The 20,047-nt window shown below is 45.5% G+C and overlaps 1 protein-coding gene across 1 annotated transcript in view; it reads left to right on the top strand.

Annotated features, from left to right (window-relative positions):
* The window catches only part of RUNX1 (RUNX family transcription factor 1), a 150,656-nt gene extending 131,007 nt beyond the window's left edge, over positions 1 to 19,649 (top strand). Inside the window, exon 4 of the mRNA XM_064718035.1 lies at positions 19,537 to 19,649. Within this exon, the coding sequence (XP_064574105.1) occupies positions 19,537 to 19,649 (113 nt within the window). The remainder of the gene's footprint in view (positions 1 to 19,536) is intronic.
* Positions 19,650 to 20,047: the final 398 nt, after the last annotated feature.

Raw genomic sequence — 20,047 nt, forward strand, 5'->3', positions numbered from 1 at the left:
AGGAATTCCTGATTGAGGAATTAACCCATGGATGATGCTGCTCCTCACAGGGGCTGGACTCCCAAAAACCATCCTGTGGGACAAGGCTGAGCAGCAAACTCAGCTCTCCAAAGGGATAAAAACCTCAGCAGGGATGTGGTGGCAGGAGAAGAGAGGAAAATCCTTTCCCAGTGCCCAAGGTGCCTTGGGCTTGCTCTCAGCAGCCAGGGGTGTACGAATTAACCCATGGATGATGCTGCTCCTCACAGAGGTTAGACTCCCAAAAAACATCCTGAGGGATGAGGCTGAGCAGCAAACCCAGCCCTCCAAAGGGCTGGAAACCTCAGTGCCAGGAGGAAAGGAGAGGAGAAGCTTTTCCCAGTGCTCAAGGAGCTCCTCACTCTGAGCAGCCAGATCTGGGAATGCACATCAGTGGAATTAACCCATGGATGATGCTGCTCCTCGCAGGGTTTGGACTCCCAAAACCATCCTGAGGGATGAGGATGAGCAGCAAACCCAGCCCTCCAAAGGGATAAAAACCTCAGCAGGGATGAGGTGGCAGGAGAAGAGGGGAAAACTCCTTCCCAGTGCCCAAGCTGCCTTGGGCTTGCTCTGAGTACCTGGATTTAGGAATTCCTGATTGAGGAATTAACCCCATGGATAATGCTGCTCCGTATGGGAGTTGGACTCCCAAAACCCATCCTGAGGGATGAGGATGAGCAGCAAATCCAGCCCTCCAAAGGGATAAAAACCTCAGCAGGGATGTGGTGGCAGGAGAAGAGAGGAAAATCCTTTCCCAGTGCCCAAGGTGTCTTGTGCTTGCTCTCAGCAGCCAAGGGTGTACGAATTAACCCATGGATGATGCTGCTCTGTGTGGGAGTTGGACTCCCAAAAAACATCCTGAGGGATGAGGCTGAACAGCAAACCCAGCCCTCCAAAGGGCTGGAAACCTCAGTGCCAGGAGGAAAGGAGAGGAGAAGCTTTTCCCAGTGCTCAAGGTTCCTTGGGTACTGCTCTGAGCAGCTGGGGGTATGAACTTCCAATTGTGGAATTAACCCCATGGATGATGCTGCTCCTCACAGAGGTTAGACTCCCAAAACCCATCCTGAGAGATGAGGCTGAGCAGCAAACCCAGCCCTCCAAAGGGATAAAAAAACCTCAGCAGGGATGTGGTGGCAGGAGAAGAGAGGAAAATTCTTTCCCAGTGCCCAAGCTGCCTTGGGCTTCATCTCAGCAGCCAGGGGTGTACGAATTAACCCATGGATGATGCTGCTCTGTGTGGGGGTTGGATTCCCAAAAAACATCCTGAGGGATGAGGCTGAGCAGCAAACCCAGCTCTCCAAAGGGATAAAAACCTCAGCAGGGATGTGGTGGCAGGAGAAGAGAGGAAAATCCTTTCCCAGTGCCCAAGCTGCCTTGGGCTTGATCTGAGTACCTGGATTTAGGAATTCCTGATTGAGGAATTAACCCCATGGATAATGCTGCTCCGTATGGGAGTTGGACTCCCAAAACCCATCCTGAGGGATGAGGATGAGCAGCAAACCCAGCCCTCCAAAGGGATAAAAAAACCTCAGCAGGGATGTGGTGGCAGGAGAAGAGAGGAAAATCCTTTCCCAGTGCCCAAGGTGCCTTGGGTTTGATCCGAGCAGCCAGGGGTGTACGAATTAACCCATGGATGATGCTGCTCTGTGGGGGGGTTGGACTCCCAAAAAACATCCTGAGGGATGAGGCTGAGCAGCAAACCCAGCCCTCCAAAGGGCTGGAAACCTCAGTGCCAGGAGGAAAGGAAGGGAGAAGCTTTTCCCAGTGCTCAAGGTTCCTTGGGTACTGCTCTGAGCAGCTGCGGGTATGAACTTCCAATTGTGGAATTAACCCATGGATGATGCTGCTCCTAACAGAGGTTAGACTCCCAAAAAACATCCTGAGGGATGAGGCTGAACAGCAAACCCAGCCCTCCAAAGGGCTGGAAACCTCAGTGCCAGGAGGAAAGGAGGGGAGAAGCTTTTCCCAGTGCTCAAGGAGCTCCCTCGCTCTGAGCAGCCGGATCTGGGAATCCACAACTGTGGAATTAACCCCATGGATGATGCTGCTCCTCACAGAGGTTAGACTCCCAAAAACCACCCTGTGGGACGAGGCTGAGCATGCCTACAGCTCCCAAAAACCCCTCTCCGCCTCGTTACTAAAAATTTCATCGGGGCGAATAAACTCCCGCTCCGAACGCGTCAACAGCAGAAAAATAACGGCAGAGGGCTCGGAGAGTTTCCTGTCTCCGGGAGCATTCCTGCTGTAAACAGGGGCCATGCCAAGTGCTGAACCACTGCCCTCAGTCCAATAACAATAAATCTATTTTTTGGTTCTGCTCAGCCCCGCTTGCACATTTTTGCAGCGGCGAGGATGAGGCAGACGCCATGCTCGGAGCGTTTTCCCAAATTTTTTTTTTTTTTTCCCTGATAAAAGGGCTTCCCAGAATGTTGTTTAGGGAAAACAAAGTACCTCTCTAGATGAAAAGGTTACATAGTTTCAAGAGATCTGTTTGCCCTGCAGCTTTTCTCTTGTTGGTTTTATATTTGTTTTCAAATTGGTTTTTATTTTGCTGTTTGGTTTTTTTGGTGCCACCCATCAGAACTCCTGGAGTTCTGGTCAAAATATTCTGATTTTTGTGGGTGTGTGTGTCCCCATATCTCAACTCCAGTAAGAGCTGCTGTTTTGTCACCAAAATAAAATCCTGCTGGGAGATAAATCAGGCTTAGGGCTGGCCATAGAACTTGAGCAGGAGTGAGGATGCTGCAAATCAGTGGCTCACAATCGCTGTCAGGAGAGTCTCTTCCAGCACAGTCATGTGCATAAACCCTCATCCGGCTGAATCAGTCTCTGTTCCCTTCCAAAAACCCTTTAGGAGCAGGAAAAAGTAAAAATATATTTTAAAATCATTTTTTATTGTCTTAACACTGCATCTCTCCACCTTTTTTACCCCCATCCTGCTCCCCAATGTTTCCCCCACCATATCATGTCCACAGAGTTTTCCTAGCCTCTCCAAATCATTATTCCATTCATCTCTGGGTGATATTTTTGGGAGTCCCCTTGGAGAGCTGCAGCCTCTGGGCACAGGGTGGGAATTCTGTGCAAACCTTTAGCAGCAGGGCAGGTCTGGGGCTCAGAAAAGGATGCAAGGAAGGATCCTAAATTCCTAAATTCCTAAATTCCTGTTGCCTTTTCCCACTGAAGGTGTGTGGGGAGGAGGTTCTGGAGAGGGAAGGAGCTGCCTGGAGGGCTCGGTGCCATCAGAGCTCTCCAGCAGGGCGGTGCTTGGAGCTGTGCGTTCACATCAGTTCCCTGAAATTTAGGCAGGAACTGAAGGAAAAGCCTTGGCAAAGCCACAGATTTTCCACGGGCTGGACTTAGCGCACAAAGCCCTGCTCACCTCCAAGGCCACAGAGTTGGAAGTTGGCAGCTTCCAGGTCGGTAATGGCAGCGTTATCCCCCTTGAATATTTCCATCGAGTGACCCCGGGGCTTTTCCGAGCCCTGGGATCGATGGGAGCTGCATTAGTGGGATGACAGCACGGAGACTCCTTGCTCCAAGCACATCAGCTCTGAGGAAACAGCCCCAGGGCAGCTGCTGGGCTCAGAGAGCCCCTGGGGGAATGCTCAGGTTGGGATTGATCTGCTTCAGGTGCAATTCAGGGCTGCCCCCATCGCTCTGCACAGCTCCTGAAAGGGGCCTGTGCTCACCTGGGGCTGGGCTCTGTCTGCAGCAGCACTGACACACCCAGAGCACACAGCCTCGAGCTGCACCAAGGGAAATACAGGCTGGAGAGCAGGGAAAAGGTTTTTCCAGCCAGGGTGAGAAAGTTCTGGAATGGCTGCCCGGGGAGGGGGTGGAGTCCCCATCCCTGGGTGTGTTTAACAGAGCCTGGATGTGGCACTGGGGGCCAGGGTTTGGTTGGGGCTGGGCTGGACTCGATGGTCTTGGAGGTCTCTCCCAACCTGGTCATTCTGGGATTCTGGGAATTCTGTGACTCTGTGAACTCCTCGCTGCAGGAACAGCCCTGTTGGTGGTGGAAGGGTTCCTTGCCTTTCCTGCTCAGACGTTGTTGCTCTTCCAAGGAATCCTTCCCTGCTCCCTGCAGCTGCAGCCTCTGCCTGCAGCCGTGCCCTGGGTTTGTTCCCAGCTCCTGCCATGGAACCATGGAATGGGGTGGGGAAAATGGGACCATAAAGATCACCTCATTCCCACCCCACAGTCACGGGCAGGGACACTTTTCCCTATCCCAAGTTGTTCAGAATCACATCCAGCCTGGCCTTGGCCACTTCCAGGGATCCAGGAGTAGCCCCAGCTGCTCTGGGCATCCCCACCCTGCCAGGGAACAATTCCTCATTGCCAAGATCCCATCCAGCCCTGCCCTCTGGCACTGGGAGCCATTCCCTGGCTCCTGGATCCGCAAATGTGAGAGACACTGAGGCAAAATCCAGGTCTCCAAGGGATTTTTCCAAGTTCACCAGGCCATCAATGGGATGGGCCAAACCCACAACAGCCACGGCACGAGGTTTGCCCGGTGTGAGGATTGGGCACAGGGTGAGCAAAGTGCTCAGAGGGGAGAAGGAATCGCAGGTTCAGACAGAAAAGCAGCCAGAGAATCCCAGAATCCCAGAGTGGTCTGGGCTGGGAGGGGTTTTAGGGATCACCCAGTGCCAGCCCTGCCATGGCAGGGACACCTCCCATTGTCCCAGTGTCCAACCTGGCCTTGGGCACTGCCAGGGATCCAGGGGCAGCCCCAGCCGCTCTGGGAATTCCATCCCAGCCCCTCATTTCCATCACAGGAAACAATTCCTTCCTAATATCCAGTAGAAGCCTTCCTTCTATCAGTGTGAAGCCATTCCCTGTGTCCTGTCCCTCCATCCCCTGGAAATTGTCTCGCCCCATTCCTTGGAGAAGAGTGGAGGGGACAGAGGCTGCAGGTCAAGCTGCCCCCTCTGAGGGCCTGGGCTGAGGTCTCGAGGCTTTGGGGGTGTTTTTCAGGGATTTCTCCAGAAATCCCCCTGGGCTGGGGGAAGGGGAGGGCTGAGGGGTGTAATTTGGGATTTAATCCCACTTCAGAGGGATAAATCCGCTCGTGAACCTGGGCCTTAACCTCCCCGTGTCTCTGTCATCCCTATAAAGTCTGGGGGATAATTTCTACCTCAAAAAAGCTGACGAATGGTCTGAAATTAAAGCTGGGCTCAGGACTATCATTAAGCTCAAGGATCCCAAGGCATTTTCAGTGAGAAGGTGGGAGAAGCTTTGCAGTGGAGCCGTTTCATCCTGAACTGTCCTTTCCACCTGCTCTTCCTGTTTTTCCCTTTCCCTGAACTCCTCAGCAGTGACACAGCAGCCAGGACAGTTTGTGGGGTGCACTTTGTGCAGGTCAGCTCATTTCTGAGCACTCCACTGGCAGCCCCAGCTCTGCTCCAGAAGAGCACTTCATTTAAAACAGAAATTATTTTGAGGAAAAAAACCCAAAATTCCCTGATATTTATTTAAGGTCACAGCTTGGAAGCAAAGATTCAGGTTTTGGGGAGCCCATGCACAGAAGGATCAGAAACTTCCATTAGAGCCATTTTTGGGGGAAAAAAATAACTCCACTCTGTCCAAATGTGTGTTCAACCATGATGTTTGTGGAAACTGAGTATCTCTAATTCAAGCCTTCAGATATTTTAATAACAATTATAGTTTCTAAGGGCTGCAGCTGAGATCTCCTTGTGCTGCCACTTGTGCAGGGGCCAGGCACCCCAAGCCCTTTATTCCTGCTGGGCTGTAATTATTGTCCCCACCCAAATTCATCAGAATTTTCTGCTGGTTACTGCTCCACTTAGAGGTAGAGGCTGCTTGACTTTTCCATTCCATGTTCTTCCTTCCCTCCTTCCTGCTCCGTGCATTTCATGTTTTAATCCATTTTGAAACTTGATCTGCAGGCTTGCAGTCTCAGGCAGCATCCCACCCCAAAAATTCAGCTCCAGCAGGTCACTGGGGTTGTTTTTGAAGATAAAAAAGCCCATTCAGCAGAGGCTGTGTCACTCTGGTGCACAGGAGCCACCACAAAGCCCCAAAGCCGGGATTTCCACAGGAGCTCAGAGTGCTGAGCCACAAATGAGGTTCCTGGCAGCCAAATTCCTCCCAGAGCTCAAAACCCACTCTGGAATTGGCCATCAGCACCCAGGGCATTCCTGGCCTTGGTGTTTGGGGTTGCCAGAGGTGACTCGTGGCTGTGTCAGCTCCTGGGTGTCCCCCTTGGGTGGTTTTTGTGTCCCTTCTGGTGATTTCCCACCTGCAGAGCTGCCCCAGCGCAGGGAGGAGCTGGAGCTGCTGCAGAGCCCAGAGGAGGCTCCAGGATGGGCAGAGGATGGAGCAGCTCTGCTGGCAGGAAAGGCTGGCACAGCTGGCATTGCTCACCTGCACAGGAGAAGCTTTGGGCTGAGCTCAGGGCGGCCTTGCAGGGCCTGGAGGAGCCCCAGGAAAGCTGGAGAGAGACAATTGCCAGGGGATGCAGGGACAGCACACAGGGAATGGCTTCACACTGAAAAATTACAGGTTTAGATCAGATATTTGGAACAATTTCCTTCTGGGAGGGCGGGCAGGCCCTGGCACAGGGTGCCCCTGGATCCCTGGCAGTGCCCAAGGCCAGGTTGGACACTGGGCTGGAGCAGCCTGGGACAGTCGGAGGTGTCCCTGCCATGGCAGGGGTGGAATGAGATGATTTTTAAGGTTCCTGTACCCCAAACCATTCTGGGATTCTGTTGTAGGACACGCTGCCCTCAGAGGCCTCCTCTGTTCCATGGCCTCTTTTATTTCCAGCCTCTCCCAGATTCTCAGTTATTTCCCTACTTCAGCTCCTCCCTGATCAATGGCCACAACCATTCCCTACCCATGCGCATATTTTCATTCTCTAAGCACAAACTGAGCTTTTGTGGCCTCTCTGCTCGGGCACATTGACAGGAGAATTCACACCAAGGTGGCAGAAGCAGCAGCCTGAGAGAGGGAGAGCAGGAATCCAGCTGTAAAACTCCTGTTTTACATGAAATCCACGAACTTTTCCAAGGAATTCCCATCAAATCCAAGCTGCTGGAGGACAGGAGTGCCATCAGGTGCCACCTTTTCCACACGTGCCAGGCTGGCGGGGCAGGATGGTGTCACCACGCCAGCCCACGGCCCGGGGAAGTGAAACCCCTCAGCAGCACAGAAGTGAAACTGGCTGCACGCAAATTGTCAAATTTCAGTGTAAACATCTCCCTCCCCACAAAAAACACCCCACAGACAGGAAAACTGTGGCTGTTTTAGTGAGCTCAGTGCCACCCTTGCAAGGTTTCCCGGCCTGTTGTGCCAGGGGGAGCTTCTGAGGCCTGCAGGGGAGATGCTGAAGGTGCTGCCTGCTCCAGGGAGGGACAAAAAGCAGCACTGGGGCAGAAATGTGGTTTGGAATTGGCACGGACACCTTTTGGCATGCTGGGTGCTCATCCCATCCTTTCTCTGAGGGAAGGGTTGGGTTGTTGGTGCCACTGCAGCGCGAGAAAAAAGGGGAAAAGTGATTTTAGAACCTTCCCTCCCACCTCCTTGAGGGAGCTGAGATTTCAGGGAGCAGGCCCAGACTCCTCCAGGGGAGCTTCCCAAGATATTTGTGCTTTTTTTGGTATCCTCTAAGGATCCCCTAGACTCTTTTCATCCCCAGGTAGCAGCCCCAGCCTCCTGCCCATGCTGATTTTTCTCATTTTTTCTCTTTCCATGGAACCTGCATCTCCCTGAGATCCCTCCCAAACGTTCTTTGGGAGCCTTTTCACCTCTCCTCCAAGGAATTGAAAATCCCAGGTAGCAGCAAAACTCAGGGCCTGGGTTGTATTGATTTGAAATTAAACAAATGGAAATATAATTAAATATATAATATAATTAAATAATATATAATTAATAGAATTAAAATATAATATAATTAAAATAATAACAAACCACGTGAAAACAACAAACAAATAACGGAAATAACAAACAAATGGAAAATAACACCGAGAGCAGCAGCAGCTCCCACATCTGCCTGGGTCAATATTTTATGTCTGCAGCTCAGGATGATATTTTTGACTTCTGAAAGAAGCAAATGATCAGGGAAAATCTCCCCAAGAGTGACAGGGACTTCCCTTATCACCCAGATAAATTCAAATTCAGTCTGGGTGCCTGCTGAGCCTGGCAATGTCTCTCTTACTTGATTTCAGTGATGTAATTTGGGTTGCTCAATGTAATTCCTGTGTTGCCTGAGGTTAAAAGTGCCAAAATAATTGGTGCATTTTGGCTGAGCGCTGTTACTTTGATTTCGCCAAAAGAATTGAAAGGATTCCACCCCAAGACAAAACCTTCTGGGAATGCCACAGCATCTCTGCTGCTTTCCAGGCCAAAATTGGAATTTTTGGCCAGGAAAAAAAATGTGGAGAAAGGGAGGAAAAGAGTGTGAAGGGCATGTCTGGGGTGCTGCACAGAGTTGGGGAGGAAAGGGAAGGGGAAAAGCCAGGATCAGCCATGTTCCTGCAAGAATGAGCTGCTTTTCCAGCTTTGTTGTGGAAAAAAAATTCAGGATTTGGGAGATGGAGAGGAAAGGAAAAGGGAAAATGCAGAACCAGCCATGTCCTTGCAGGAATGAGCTGCTTTCTCACAAATATTGTGAAAAAAATCAGGATTTGGGAGTTGGAGAGGAAAGGGAAAGGTAAAAGCCAGCACCAGCCATAACCCTGCAGGGATGAGCTGCTTTTCCAGCTTTATCGTGGAAAAAAAATTCAGGATTTGGGAGTTGAGAAGGAAAAGGAAATGGAAAATCCAGCACCAGCCATGTCCCTGCCTTTCCAGCATTATTGTGGAAAAAAAATCAGGATTTGGGAGTTGGCGAGGAAAGGAAAAGGCAAAAGCCAGGATCAACCATGTCCTTGCAGGAATGAGCTGCTTTTCCACAAACATTGGGAAGAGAGAATCAGGATTTGGGAGCTGAGAAGGAAAATGTAAAATCCAGCACCAGCCATGTCCCTGCAGGAATGAGCTGCTTTTCCATCTTTATTAAAAAAAAAGAAAAAAAAATCCAATATTTCTGTGAGCTCCAGTTTGCAGCAGGACCCCTTTTGGCCCCATAGAAATCCAGAACAAAACATTTATTGATTTAGAGCGCTGGAGATTTCATCTGGGGAAGGAGCTGCTGTGTAAACACTGAGAGAACTTCCTGGAGTGAGAAATGCTCCCAAGGTCAGGTTTATCCTGCTTTGGCAGGAGGGAAGGAGGTGGATTTCCCAAATTTCCAGTTTGACTCGTGCTTAAACCTGAAAAAATCCCATAAAATCCACAAACAGCTCCATTTCCCCCGTGACTGATTCATTCTCTTGGAGTTATGGAATGCTTTGGGTTGGGAAGGACCTTAAAAGTCACCCAGGGACATCGGCCACCGTCCCATCTGCCACTGAAATGCCACCAAGGTCAGGTTTATTCTGCTATGGCTGGAAGGAAGGAGGTGGATTTCCCAAATTTCCAGTTTGACTCGTGCTTAAACCTGAAAAAATCCCATAAAATCCACAAACAGCTCCATTCTCCTGTGACTGATTCATTCTCTTGGAGTTATGGAATGGTTTGGGTTGGGAAGGACCTTAAAAGTCACCCAGGGACATCGGCCACTGTCCCATCTGCCACTGAAATGCCACCAAGGTCAGGTTTATCCTGCTTTGGCTGGAAGCAAGGAGGTGAATCTCCCAAATTTCACATGCTTAAACCTGAAAATAATCCCATAAAATACCCAAACAGCTCCATTCTCCTGTGACTGATTCACTTCTCTTGGAGTCAGGGAATGCTTTGTGTTGGGAAGCACCTTAAAAGTCACCCAGTGCCATGGGAAGGGACATCGGCCACTGTCCCATCTGCCACTGAAATGCCACCAAGGTCAGGTTTATCCTGCTATGGCAGGAGGGAAGGGGCTGGATTTCCCAAATTTCCAGTTTGACTTGTGCTTAAACCTGAAAAAAACCCCATAAAATCCACAAACAGCTCCATTTCCCCTGGGATTGATACATTCTCTTGGAGTTATGGAATGGGAAGGACCTTCAGAATCACCCAGGGACATCAGCCACTGTCCCATCTGCCACTGAAATGCCACCAAGGTCAGGTTTATCCTGCTATGGCAGGAAGGAAGGAGGTGAATCTCCCAAATTTCACGTGCTTAAACCTGAAAAAACCCCATAAAATCCACAAACAGCTCCATTTCCCCTGGGATTGATACATTCTTTTGGAGTTATGGAATGCTTTGGGTTGGGAAGGACCTTAAAAATCACCCAGGGACATCAGCCACTGTCCCATCTGCCACTGAAATGCTACTAAGGTCAGGTTTATCCTGCTTTGGCAGGAGGGAAGGGGCTGGATTTCCCAAATTTCCAGTTTGACTTGTGCTTAAACCTGAAAAAATCCCATAAAAATAGCCAAACAGCTCCATTTCCCCCGTGACTGATTCATTCTCTTGGAGTTATGGAATGGTTTGGGTTGGGAAGGACCTTAAAAGTCACCCAGTGCCATGGGAAGGGACATCGGCCACTGTCCCATCTGCCACTGAAATGCCACCAAGGTCAGGTTTATCCTGCTTTGGCAGGAGGGAAGGAGGTGAATCTCCCAAATTTCATGTGCTTAAACCTGAAAAAAAACCCATAAAATCCACAAACAGCTCCATTTCCCCCGTGACTGATTCACTTCTCTTGGAGTCAGGGAATGCTTTGGGTTGGGAAGGACCTTCAGAATCACCCAGGGACATCGGCCACTGTCCCATCTGCCACTGAAATGCCACCAAGGTCAGGTTTATCCTGCTATGGCAGGAGGGAAGGAGGTGGATTTCCCAAATTTCCAGTTTGACTCGTGCTTAAACCTGAAAATAATCCCATAAAATCCACAAGCAGCTCCATTTCCCCGTGACTGATTCATTCTTTTGGAGTTATGGAACACTTTGGGTTGGGAAGGATCTTAAAAATCACCCAGGGACATCGGCCACTGTCCCATCTGCCACTGAAATGCCACCAAGGTCAGGTTTATCCTGCTATGGCAGGAGGGAAGGGGCTGGATTTCCCAAATTTCACGTGCTTAAAACTGAAAAAAAACCAAAATCCACAAACAGCTCCATTTCCCCCGTGACTGATTCATTCTCTTGGAGTTATGGAATGCTTTGGGTTGGGAAGGACCTTAAAAGTCACCTGGTGCCATGGGAGGGGACATCAGCCACTGTCCCATCTGCCACTGAAATGTTCCCAAGGTCAGGTTTATCCTGCTATGGCAGGAGGGAAGGAGGTGGATTTCCCAAATTTCCAGTTTGACTCGTGCTTAAACCTGAAAATAATCCCATAAAATCCACAAACAGCTCCATTCCCCCTGGAACTGGTTCACTTCTCTTGGAGTCAGGGAATGCTTTGGGTTGGGAAGGACCTTCAGAATCACCCAGGGACATCGGCCACTGTCCCATCTGCCACTGGGCACTGCCAGGGATGGAACAGCCGCAACTTTTCTGTGCCCCCCTCTCACAGGGAGGAATTCTTTCCCAAAATCCCATCCAGCCCTGCCCTCCTCCATCCCAAACCACTCCTGCCCCTCCATCCTTGGCCCCAGTCCCTCTCCAGCTGTTTTGGAGCTCCTTTAGGCCCTGGAAAAAGCTCCAAGCTCTCCCTGGTGGATTTTTTTTTGGGCCACCGGCCTCATTTGGGTGTTTGGACCGTTGGCCTGCGGTGGTGACAATTTACAAATTTACAAATCCTCTAGAGCTGAGGTGAATAACAGCTTTATTTCATATTTAAATCCAGTGGCATCTGTGGTGCTGCTGGTAAACAAATCATGTTCTTTTTTTTTTTTTTTTTTTGTTATGCCTCTTGCTTCAGCTGCAGTTTTGTATTTTTTTTTTTTTGGTTTTTCTTTTTTTCTTCTGATGAAACAGCACCAAATCAAACATCAGAGGCAAAGTTTTATTCTGTGCCAAACTCACTGGTGGCTGCAGAAAAAAAGCCACCACCTGAGCACAGAATTTTGCCTCGTGCAGGCTTTGAACACCTGCAAAAAAAACCTTTTACTCCCAGGATGAGCAGCTGTTAAATTCATGAAGAGTCAAGTGATTTCAGCCCTTCTCAACTTATTGATCTGATTTGGAGGGCTCAGAGATAAGAACCAGCAAAAAAACGGCCGCAATGTCTGGGAGGTGACGTTTGGGAATGGAGATGGGATGTGTGGATGGCATCCTGGAGATGCTTCAGTGCAGAGAGTCAGGGAGACGCTGGGAGGAGCCAGAAAAAATGGAGGAAATTGAGCGTTTAGTGTGGTTTAATAGCGGTACAAAGGGGCTAAAAGGTAGAAAATGGATAAAAACCTCTGAAATAAAATCATCCTGCTCCTTCCTAGAACCTGGAATTCTCTCCTTAATAGAATAGAAATGTCTCTAATGTCATTTGAGTTGCATTTGGGCCTTACATTTCATAGTTTTCCACCTATGTCTTTTGTCCTTGTCAGCACAGACATTCTTGGCTGCTTTCCTTCTTTTTTTTTCTCCTTCTTTTTCTTTAATAATTTACTGTAATGACTTTTTTAAAAGAAAAATTATAAAAAAACCCAAACAACCAAACCAAATTTAATGGCACAAAGGTTTATAGAACAAAGCCCAAAAGTAAAAGGCAGTGATGACACCAACCTCATCTCTTCGCCTTTTTCTCCCTCCTTCACAGCCAAATTTCTGAAGGTTCCACTCCATTTTTTCCTGTTCCCAGTGGGATGACCCTTTATCCCTGGATTCAGTGGCTTTTTCAAAGGATCAAAATAGAATATTAAAAATAGAGAGGTTCAAGGACATGGATCTAGGATCTGGACAGGGATCTTCCTTCTTTCCAAAATATAATTCCCTGTATCACTAAACACACTAAATACTAAATACAACACCTAGACCCCTAAAACTGAGAGAGAAATTAAAAATATACTTTATTTTTAAAACACTTTTATTTATTTACCGAACAAATCTGCAGTATCTCTGCAGATTGGAGATTAATCAATCAAGAGATTAATTAGAGATTCTGTCTCTTTTCCCAACAGTTCTCACTCCCTTTTCCCTCTGCCCATGCAGCCACTTTTATGAGAAGTGTTCCTCCCCCCTGCAGCCCCAGCTGAGGGTGACAGCGCCCAGGGGTGACTCAGGCAGGGCACAGGAGCTTCATGTGACCGTGGTGTCACCCAGGATTCATGTCCTCCCCTTGGTTCCTCCCGGACATTCCCAGGGCTTCACGAGCCTCCCGCTCCCTCTGGAGCTCTGCAGGGAGCTCCTGGAGACCCCTGGGATCCTGCTGGAGGGGGGTGGGCCTGGAATGGAGCTCCAAATTCCTGCGTTTCAGCACAGGGAACAGGCAGAGGCTTTGATCCTGGAGGTTGATCGTGGAATCATGGAGAGGCCTGGGTTGAAGGGACAATATCAGAGAATTCCAGAATCCCTGAGGCTGGAAAAGCCCTCTCAGCCCATGGAGTGCCAGCTGTGCCCCGTGGGCACCTTGTCCCCAGCCCAGAGCACTCAGTGCCACCTCCAGGGCACACCTGCAGGGATGGGCACTGCAAAGCTCCCTGGGCAGCCCCTGCCAAGGCCTGAGCTCCCTTTCCATGGGCAAATTGCTGCTGCTGTCCCAGCTGGGCCTGCCCTGGCCCAGCCTGAGGCCGCTCCCTCTTGAACTTCGTGCTTTGTTCTCCTCTGAAGTTCTCTCAGTTTTGCCCAGTCTCAAGGAACCTCCTGAGCAATCCTATAAATGTGGGGACAACTCAGAATCCATCTGAGGTGGTGGAGTGTCCATCCCTGCAGGTGTCCCCTGGAGGTGGCACTGAGTGCTGTGGGCTGGGCACAAGGTGCCCACAGGGCACAGCTGGCACTCCATGGGCTGGCAGGGCTTTTCCAGCCCCATGGATTCTGGAATTCCATGACTTCAGCTCCCAAATCAGCGACACTTGAAGGCACTTTTGAAGTCTGGTCTCTACCAAACCCCCCAAGAGAGTGTCCAGGTGATATTTCCAGCCTCAGCTTTGTATTCCAGCCAGGACTGCTCCTGTTCCCATCATTGCTTTTTCTGGAAGGCCTCTGACCTTGCACCTCTTGCAATAACAAACATTCCCAAGGGATTTTTCCTAGCCTGGTTTGGAGGGAAGAGCTGATGGGAGCAGTGAATCCTGGGCTGTGCCCTCACACATTTGAGACCTTGATGTCCGTGGGAAGGGTTTCCAAAGTCAAACCCTGTCCCTCCTTTGGGGATTTCCATCCTTGTGCCCATCAGGGCCCTGTACCAGGAGCCACCAGGGACAGTTGTAGAGAGAAATGGGGTCTGAAGTGGCTCTTGCACCCCAAAACCCCTTTGATCCTCATCAGAGACTCCCAGAATGACCCCAGAACAATTGGCTCCCATCCACACAGCCCTGAGCTGATTTCTGGGTGGTTTTCCCATCAATTTATGGGAATGTTGAACCCAGAGGCTCTCAGATTTTGATGTTAGCTCACGGTGCTGGTTTCTGTCACTGCTGTGACACTTTCAGTGTGACTTTTGGAGGCACCCAAACAAGAGAGTCAAGAGCCCAAGAATCCAAGAACCCAAGGCCAGAGTTTCAGGATGACTTTTGGGGTTTTTTGATCCCTTTTTCCAGTCACCAGTGAGGTCAGGTCTGCTGGAATCCATAAAGTTAGAGAGTTTTTAAGAAATAGTTAAAAAAGTATAAGCCTCTGACTGAAGTTTTGTTAGCATTGCAAATACAGCAGAAAAGTTTTCTAAGCAGTAGAGCATACATGACAAATAACAATAAACCTCTGTGGAATTGGCCTATAGATAGCAACAAAGTTATTTAATGTATATCTTTAAAAAGTTAGCATGAATAGAACTCTGTTCTTTGTCTCTTACGAACCAATCTTTGTTTTAACTACCATTACGTGTGTTTTATAAGATTCGATAGAATGCTTGTCAATATGTGTTGTTCTATGTATAATCAGCTGAAATCTAAGCTAAAATAGTTTTATGCTATGCTGTAATAGCCCACCTCCTTAACATTCCCTGTAGATCAGCAAGCTGTTAACATCCTGTCTCCACTGTCTAACAATGTCCTGAGACTGATGTGCTGAAAATAAAAAAAAAAGCTCTTATAGTCTAGATTGTCCAATGTTGTCCATATCTAGATGTAGTTGCTGCAGTCAATAGTTTCCTTAGTAAGCGTGAGCTCCTGACATAAATTAAACATATGTATTTCCCCACAAGGTCCTCTGTGCCTGACTCAGTTTTGGCCAATCTGTGTGCAGACACCCCGGGTGTATTATTGTGATGTTGGAAATAAAATCTGTATCACGACACATAAAACCCAGGCGACGTTCATGGCCCTGCTGTCATCCCAAACCAGGAATAGCCACAAACCCCACATTAAACTCCCAATCCCTCCCATCCAGCCTTCATTAACCCATAAACGATGAATAATCCAGGAAGGATAAAACCACTCAGGGAAGCTGGATGGAAAGGGGACAGAAGGAGCAGGGAATAAAAGCCAGGTTTGTGGTTAACCAGGATGTGGTTCATGGGCACAATGTCACCCATGGGCTTGGTCGAGTCTCTTCTGGAAAAAAATCTTTTTAAAAAAAACAAAATCAGGTCACTCCTTTACTTTATTCTGGTCTTGTGGAGTGGAATTATGGCAACGTTTTGCTCCATTGCTGTTGGGGTTTTTTCCTGCATTTATTTTCTATATAGAAACTTCTCCAGGACTTTCTAAAGGACTGAACTGATGCTGTGTTCTAGCAGAGCAGTTGGCAAAAAAAAAACCAAAAACTAAATTGAAAGCAAAATGGAAATATTGCAGACTAGTCCAGTAAATAAAGTATATATTTTTAATATTCTCCCTGTTTTAGTGTCCAGATGGTGTATTTAGTCATACAGTGAATTACATTTTGGAAAGGAGGAACATCCCTGTCCAAAACGTTCACTTGAGTGCTGGGCTGGATGATCCTTGTGGATTTCTTCCTCTTCTTCTTTATTCTGGTTTTAGAGACTGGAATTATGGTCATATTTCACTGCATTTCGCTATTGTTGGGGTTTCTCCTGCATTTATTTTCTATCTAGGAACTTCTCCAGAACCTTCTGACACAATAAATGGATTCTGTGTTCTAGCAAAGCAGCAGGTGTCAAACCCTAAACTGGAAATCAGATGGAAATAGTGCAGATTAGTCCAGTAAATAAAGTAGATTTTAAAATTCTCTCTCTGTTTTAATGGTCTAGGTGTTGTATTTAGTGTTACAGAGAATTTTATTTTGGAAAGAAAGAAGATCCCTGTTCATTTTACATTTCTATTTAATATCCTATTAACATTTCTATTGAAATTTTTACTGATATTTCTATTGAAATTTCTACTGAAATTTACCCTTGCTTATAGAGCTATTTCTATTTCATGTTTACATTTCTATTTAATATCCTATTTACATTTCTATTGAAATTTCTATTTAAATTTAGCCTTATTTATAGAGCCATTTCTATTTCATTTTTACATTTCTATTTAATATCCTATTTACATTTCTATTGAAATTCCTATTGAAATTTCTACTGAAATTTAATCCCTTTTATAGAGCTATTTCTATTTCATTTTTACATTTCTGTTTACTATGCTATTTACATACCTATTAAAATTCCTATTGAAATTTGGCCATATTTATAGACCTATTTCTATTTCATTTTTACATTTCTATTGAAATTTAGCCATATTTATAGAGTTATTTCTATTGAATTTTCACATTTCTATTGAAATTTGGCCTTATTTACAGACCTATTTCTATTTCATTTTTACATTTGTATTTAATATTCTATTTAACATTCTATTTACCTTTCTATAAAAATTCCTATTGAAATTTGGCCTTATTTATAGAACTATTTCTATTGAATTTTCACATTTCTATTGAAATTTCTTTGGAAATTTGGCCATATTTATAGACCTATTTCTATTTCATTTTTACATTTCTATTGAAATTTCTTTGGAAATTTGGCCATATTTCTAGACCTGTTCTGCAGCACTTCACTCCAACAAACTAAAAATGGAGCCCTGTCTCTCTCTCCCCAAGGCTTTTGAAGGATAAACTGTCCAATTAAGAAATGACACCTCAATTATTTTCACTTTTAACCCAATACCCAACCACCCATGCCCGCAATGGGGACTTTTTTATCCAATGACACAAAACCACCCAAACCCATGGAGAAGAAGGTGGAGAAGAAGGAGCAGCCTCCACCCTGAAACCTCCACCTTGCTTTCTATTTATTCCTGTATTCTAAACCCGTAAACTCTGAGTTTCCCACCCTGTGATATCACACACTTCTGTTCAAGCTCCACACCTTTAATCTCAGTTTTATTATTGAATTTTGGAAGCTTCTCCAGGCCCTCAGGTCAGTGCAGTGTTCTCTGGGGGTCAGTGCCTGGCAGCACAGAAAGTCAGGAATTCTCAGTAACCAGCAGGGTAGCAGAACTTTTCCCAAAACAGAGCCACGCTGTGCACAGAACAACTTGGAAAAGGCCTTCACAATTTTCTTGCTGAATAATAGAGAAACCGAGCCTTGTCCTCTGCTGCGGCTTCATAAAATATTTTAATTCCCTGTGGATGAGCTGTAGGGATTTTTTTTTTTATTATTATTATTATTTTTTCCATTCCCTTCTTTCTTGGCATTGCTGTAGCAGCTGATTTTCAGAGCTGGAATTGATCTGTGCTGGCCTCAGTCACAGTGTGGGGTTTCACAGCCTGCCTGGGGGTGTGAGCACCCACTTTTGGAAAAGCCAGCCACGATTTCCCAACCTCCCCTTAGAAAGCCCAGGTAACACAGCAGAGGCGGGAATATCAGATAAACCCCGACTCTTAGGGGTAACCGCCTTTTTTTGTTGCAAACAGAGTGTAGATGATTTAAATATAAATTAATTTTGTTTCCCCGAAAGCTTTGAGCAGTTGCCATGGAGGGAATGGATCCAGCACCAGCGTTCTACACCCCATAAAACCTTTCAGTGCCTTGCAGGGTGTTCGAGCTCTACCAGAAATGAGGAGTTTGCTTTCCTCAACACTCAAGGATTTAATTTTTACATTTCTATTTGATATTCTATTGAAATTTCTCATTAAATTTAGCCTTATTTATAGAGCTATTTCTATTTAATTTTTACATTTGTATTTATAAAATATATAAATATTTTTAAATATTTAAAGTATCTATATAAATAGAATATAAATATTCCATTTAGCATTCTATTTGCCTTTCTATTGAAATGTCTATTGAAATACAGCCTTTTTAATAGAGCCATTTCTATTTCCTTTTTACATTTCTATTGAAATTTCTATTGAAATTTGGCCTTATTTATACAAGTATTTCTATTTCATTTTTACATTTCTATGGAAATTTTTATTGAAATTTGGCCATATTTATAGAGCTATTTCTATTTCATTTTTACATTTCTATTGAAATTTCTATTGAAATTTGGCCTTATTTATACAACTATTTCTATTTCATTTTTACATTTCTATGGAAATTTTTACTGAAATTTGGCCATATTTATAGACCTATTTCTATTTAATTTTTACATTTCTATTGAAATTTCTTTTGAAATGTAGCCTTATTTATGGAGCTATTTCTATTGAATTTTCACATTTCTATTGAAATTTCTATTGAAATTTGGCCTTATTTATACAACCATTTCTATTTCATTTTTACATTTCTATGGAAATTTTTATTGAAATTTGGCCACATTTATAGAGCTATTTCTATTTCATTTTTACATTTCTATTGAAATTTCTTTTGAAATGTAGCCTTATTTATGGAGCTATTTCTATTGAATTTTCACATTTCTACTGAAATTTCTATTGAAACTTGGCCTTATTTATACAACTATTTCTATTTCATTTTTACATTTCTATTGAAATTTCTATTGAAATTTGGCCGTATTTATGGAGCTATTTCTATTTCATTTTTACATTTCTATTGAAATTTCTATTGAAATTTTGCCTTATTTATGGAGCTATTTCTATTGAATTTTCGTATTTCTATTGAAATTTCTATTGAAATTTGGCCTTATTTATACAACTATTTCTATTTCATTTTTACATTTCTATGGAAATTTTTATTGAAATCTGGCCACATTTATGGAGCTATTTCTATTTCATTTTTACATTTCTATTGAAATTTCTTTTGAAATGTAGCCTTATTTATGGAGCTATTTCTATTGAATTTTCACATTTCTACTGAAATTTCTATTGAAACTTGGCCTTATTTATACAAGTATTTCTATTTCATTTTTACATTTCTATTGAAATTTCTATTGAAACTTGGCCTTATTTATACATCTATTTCCATTTCATTTTTACGTTTCTATTGAAATTTTTATTGAAATTTGGCCACATTTATGGAGCTATTTCTATTTCATTTTTACATTTCTATTGAAATTTCTATTGAAATTTGGCCTGATTTATAGACACCTTTTTATTTCTTTTTTTTTTTTTTTTGCTCACTAACATTTTCTCTTTTCCTGTCGCAGGGAAAAGCTTCACCCTGACGATCACAGTCTTCACAAACCCTCCCCAAGTAGCCACGTACCACAGAGCCATCAAGATCACAGTGGATGGACCTCGGGAACCCCGAAGTAAGTGAGCTCAGGGGGAGAATTCCCAGTGGGATAAACTGATTTAATGCAGGGGCTCATCCCCATCCACACCAAATCCAGCAGCATGTGGAGAAATGGCAATGTTTGAAGCTTCCAATTGTTTTTTTTTTCCTGCCTTCCTGAAGTGTTCTCTCTCACTGGTGTCCAGCTCAACCAGTGACTTGCATTTCTCAGGCCTGGCTTGGCCCAAACCCAAGAGCTGACTGAAGGGATGCTGGGAAAAGGTGGGCAGCAGTACCTGGCACGTCATTTCTTGCTTTTCAAATGTTAAGGGCATTTGAAAGCATTGCAAACCAATATGGCATTGATCAAACCTTTCAAACAGGAATAAATGCCATGGTTTGCTGCTTCCTGGAGTTCCCTGAGCCTCAGCTGTGGGACAGCT

This window comes from Zonotrichia leucophrys, chromosome 1 (genome assembly GCF_028769735.1).
Source record: "Zonotrichia leucophrys gambelii isolate GWCS_2022_RI chromosome 1, RI_Zleu_2.0, whole genome shotgun sequence".
In the NCBI taxonomy this organism is placed as follows: Eukaryota; Metazoa; Chordata; class Aves; order Passeriformes; family Passerellidae; genus Zonotrichia; species Zonotrichia leucophrys.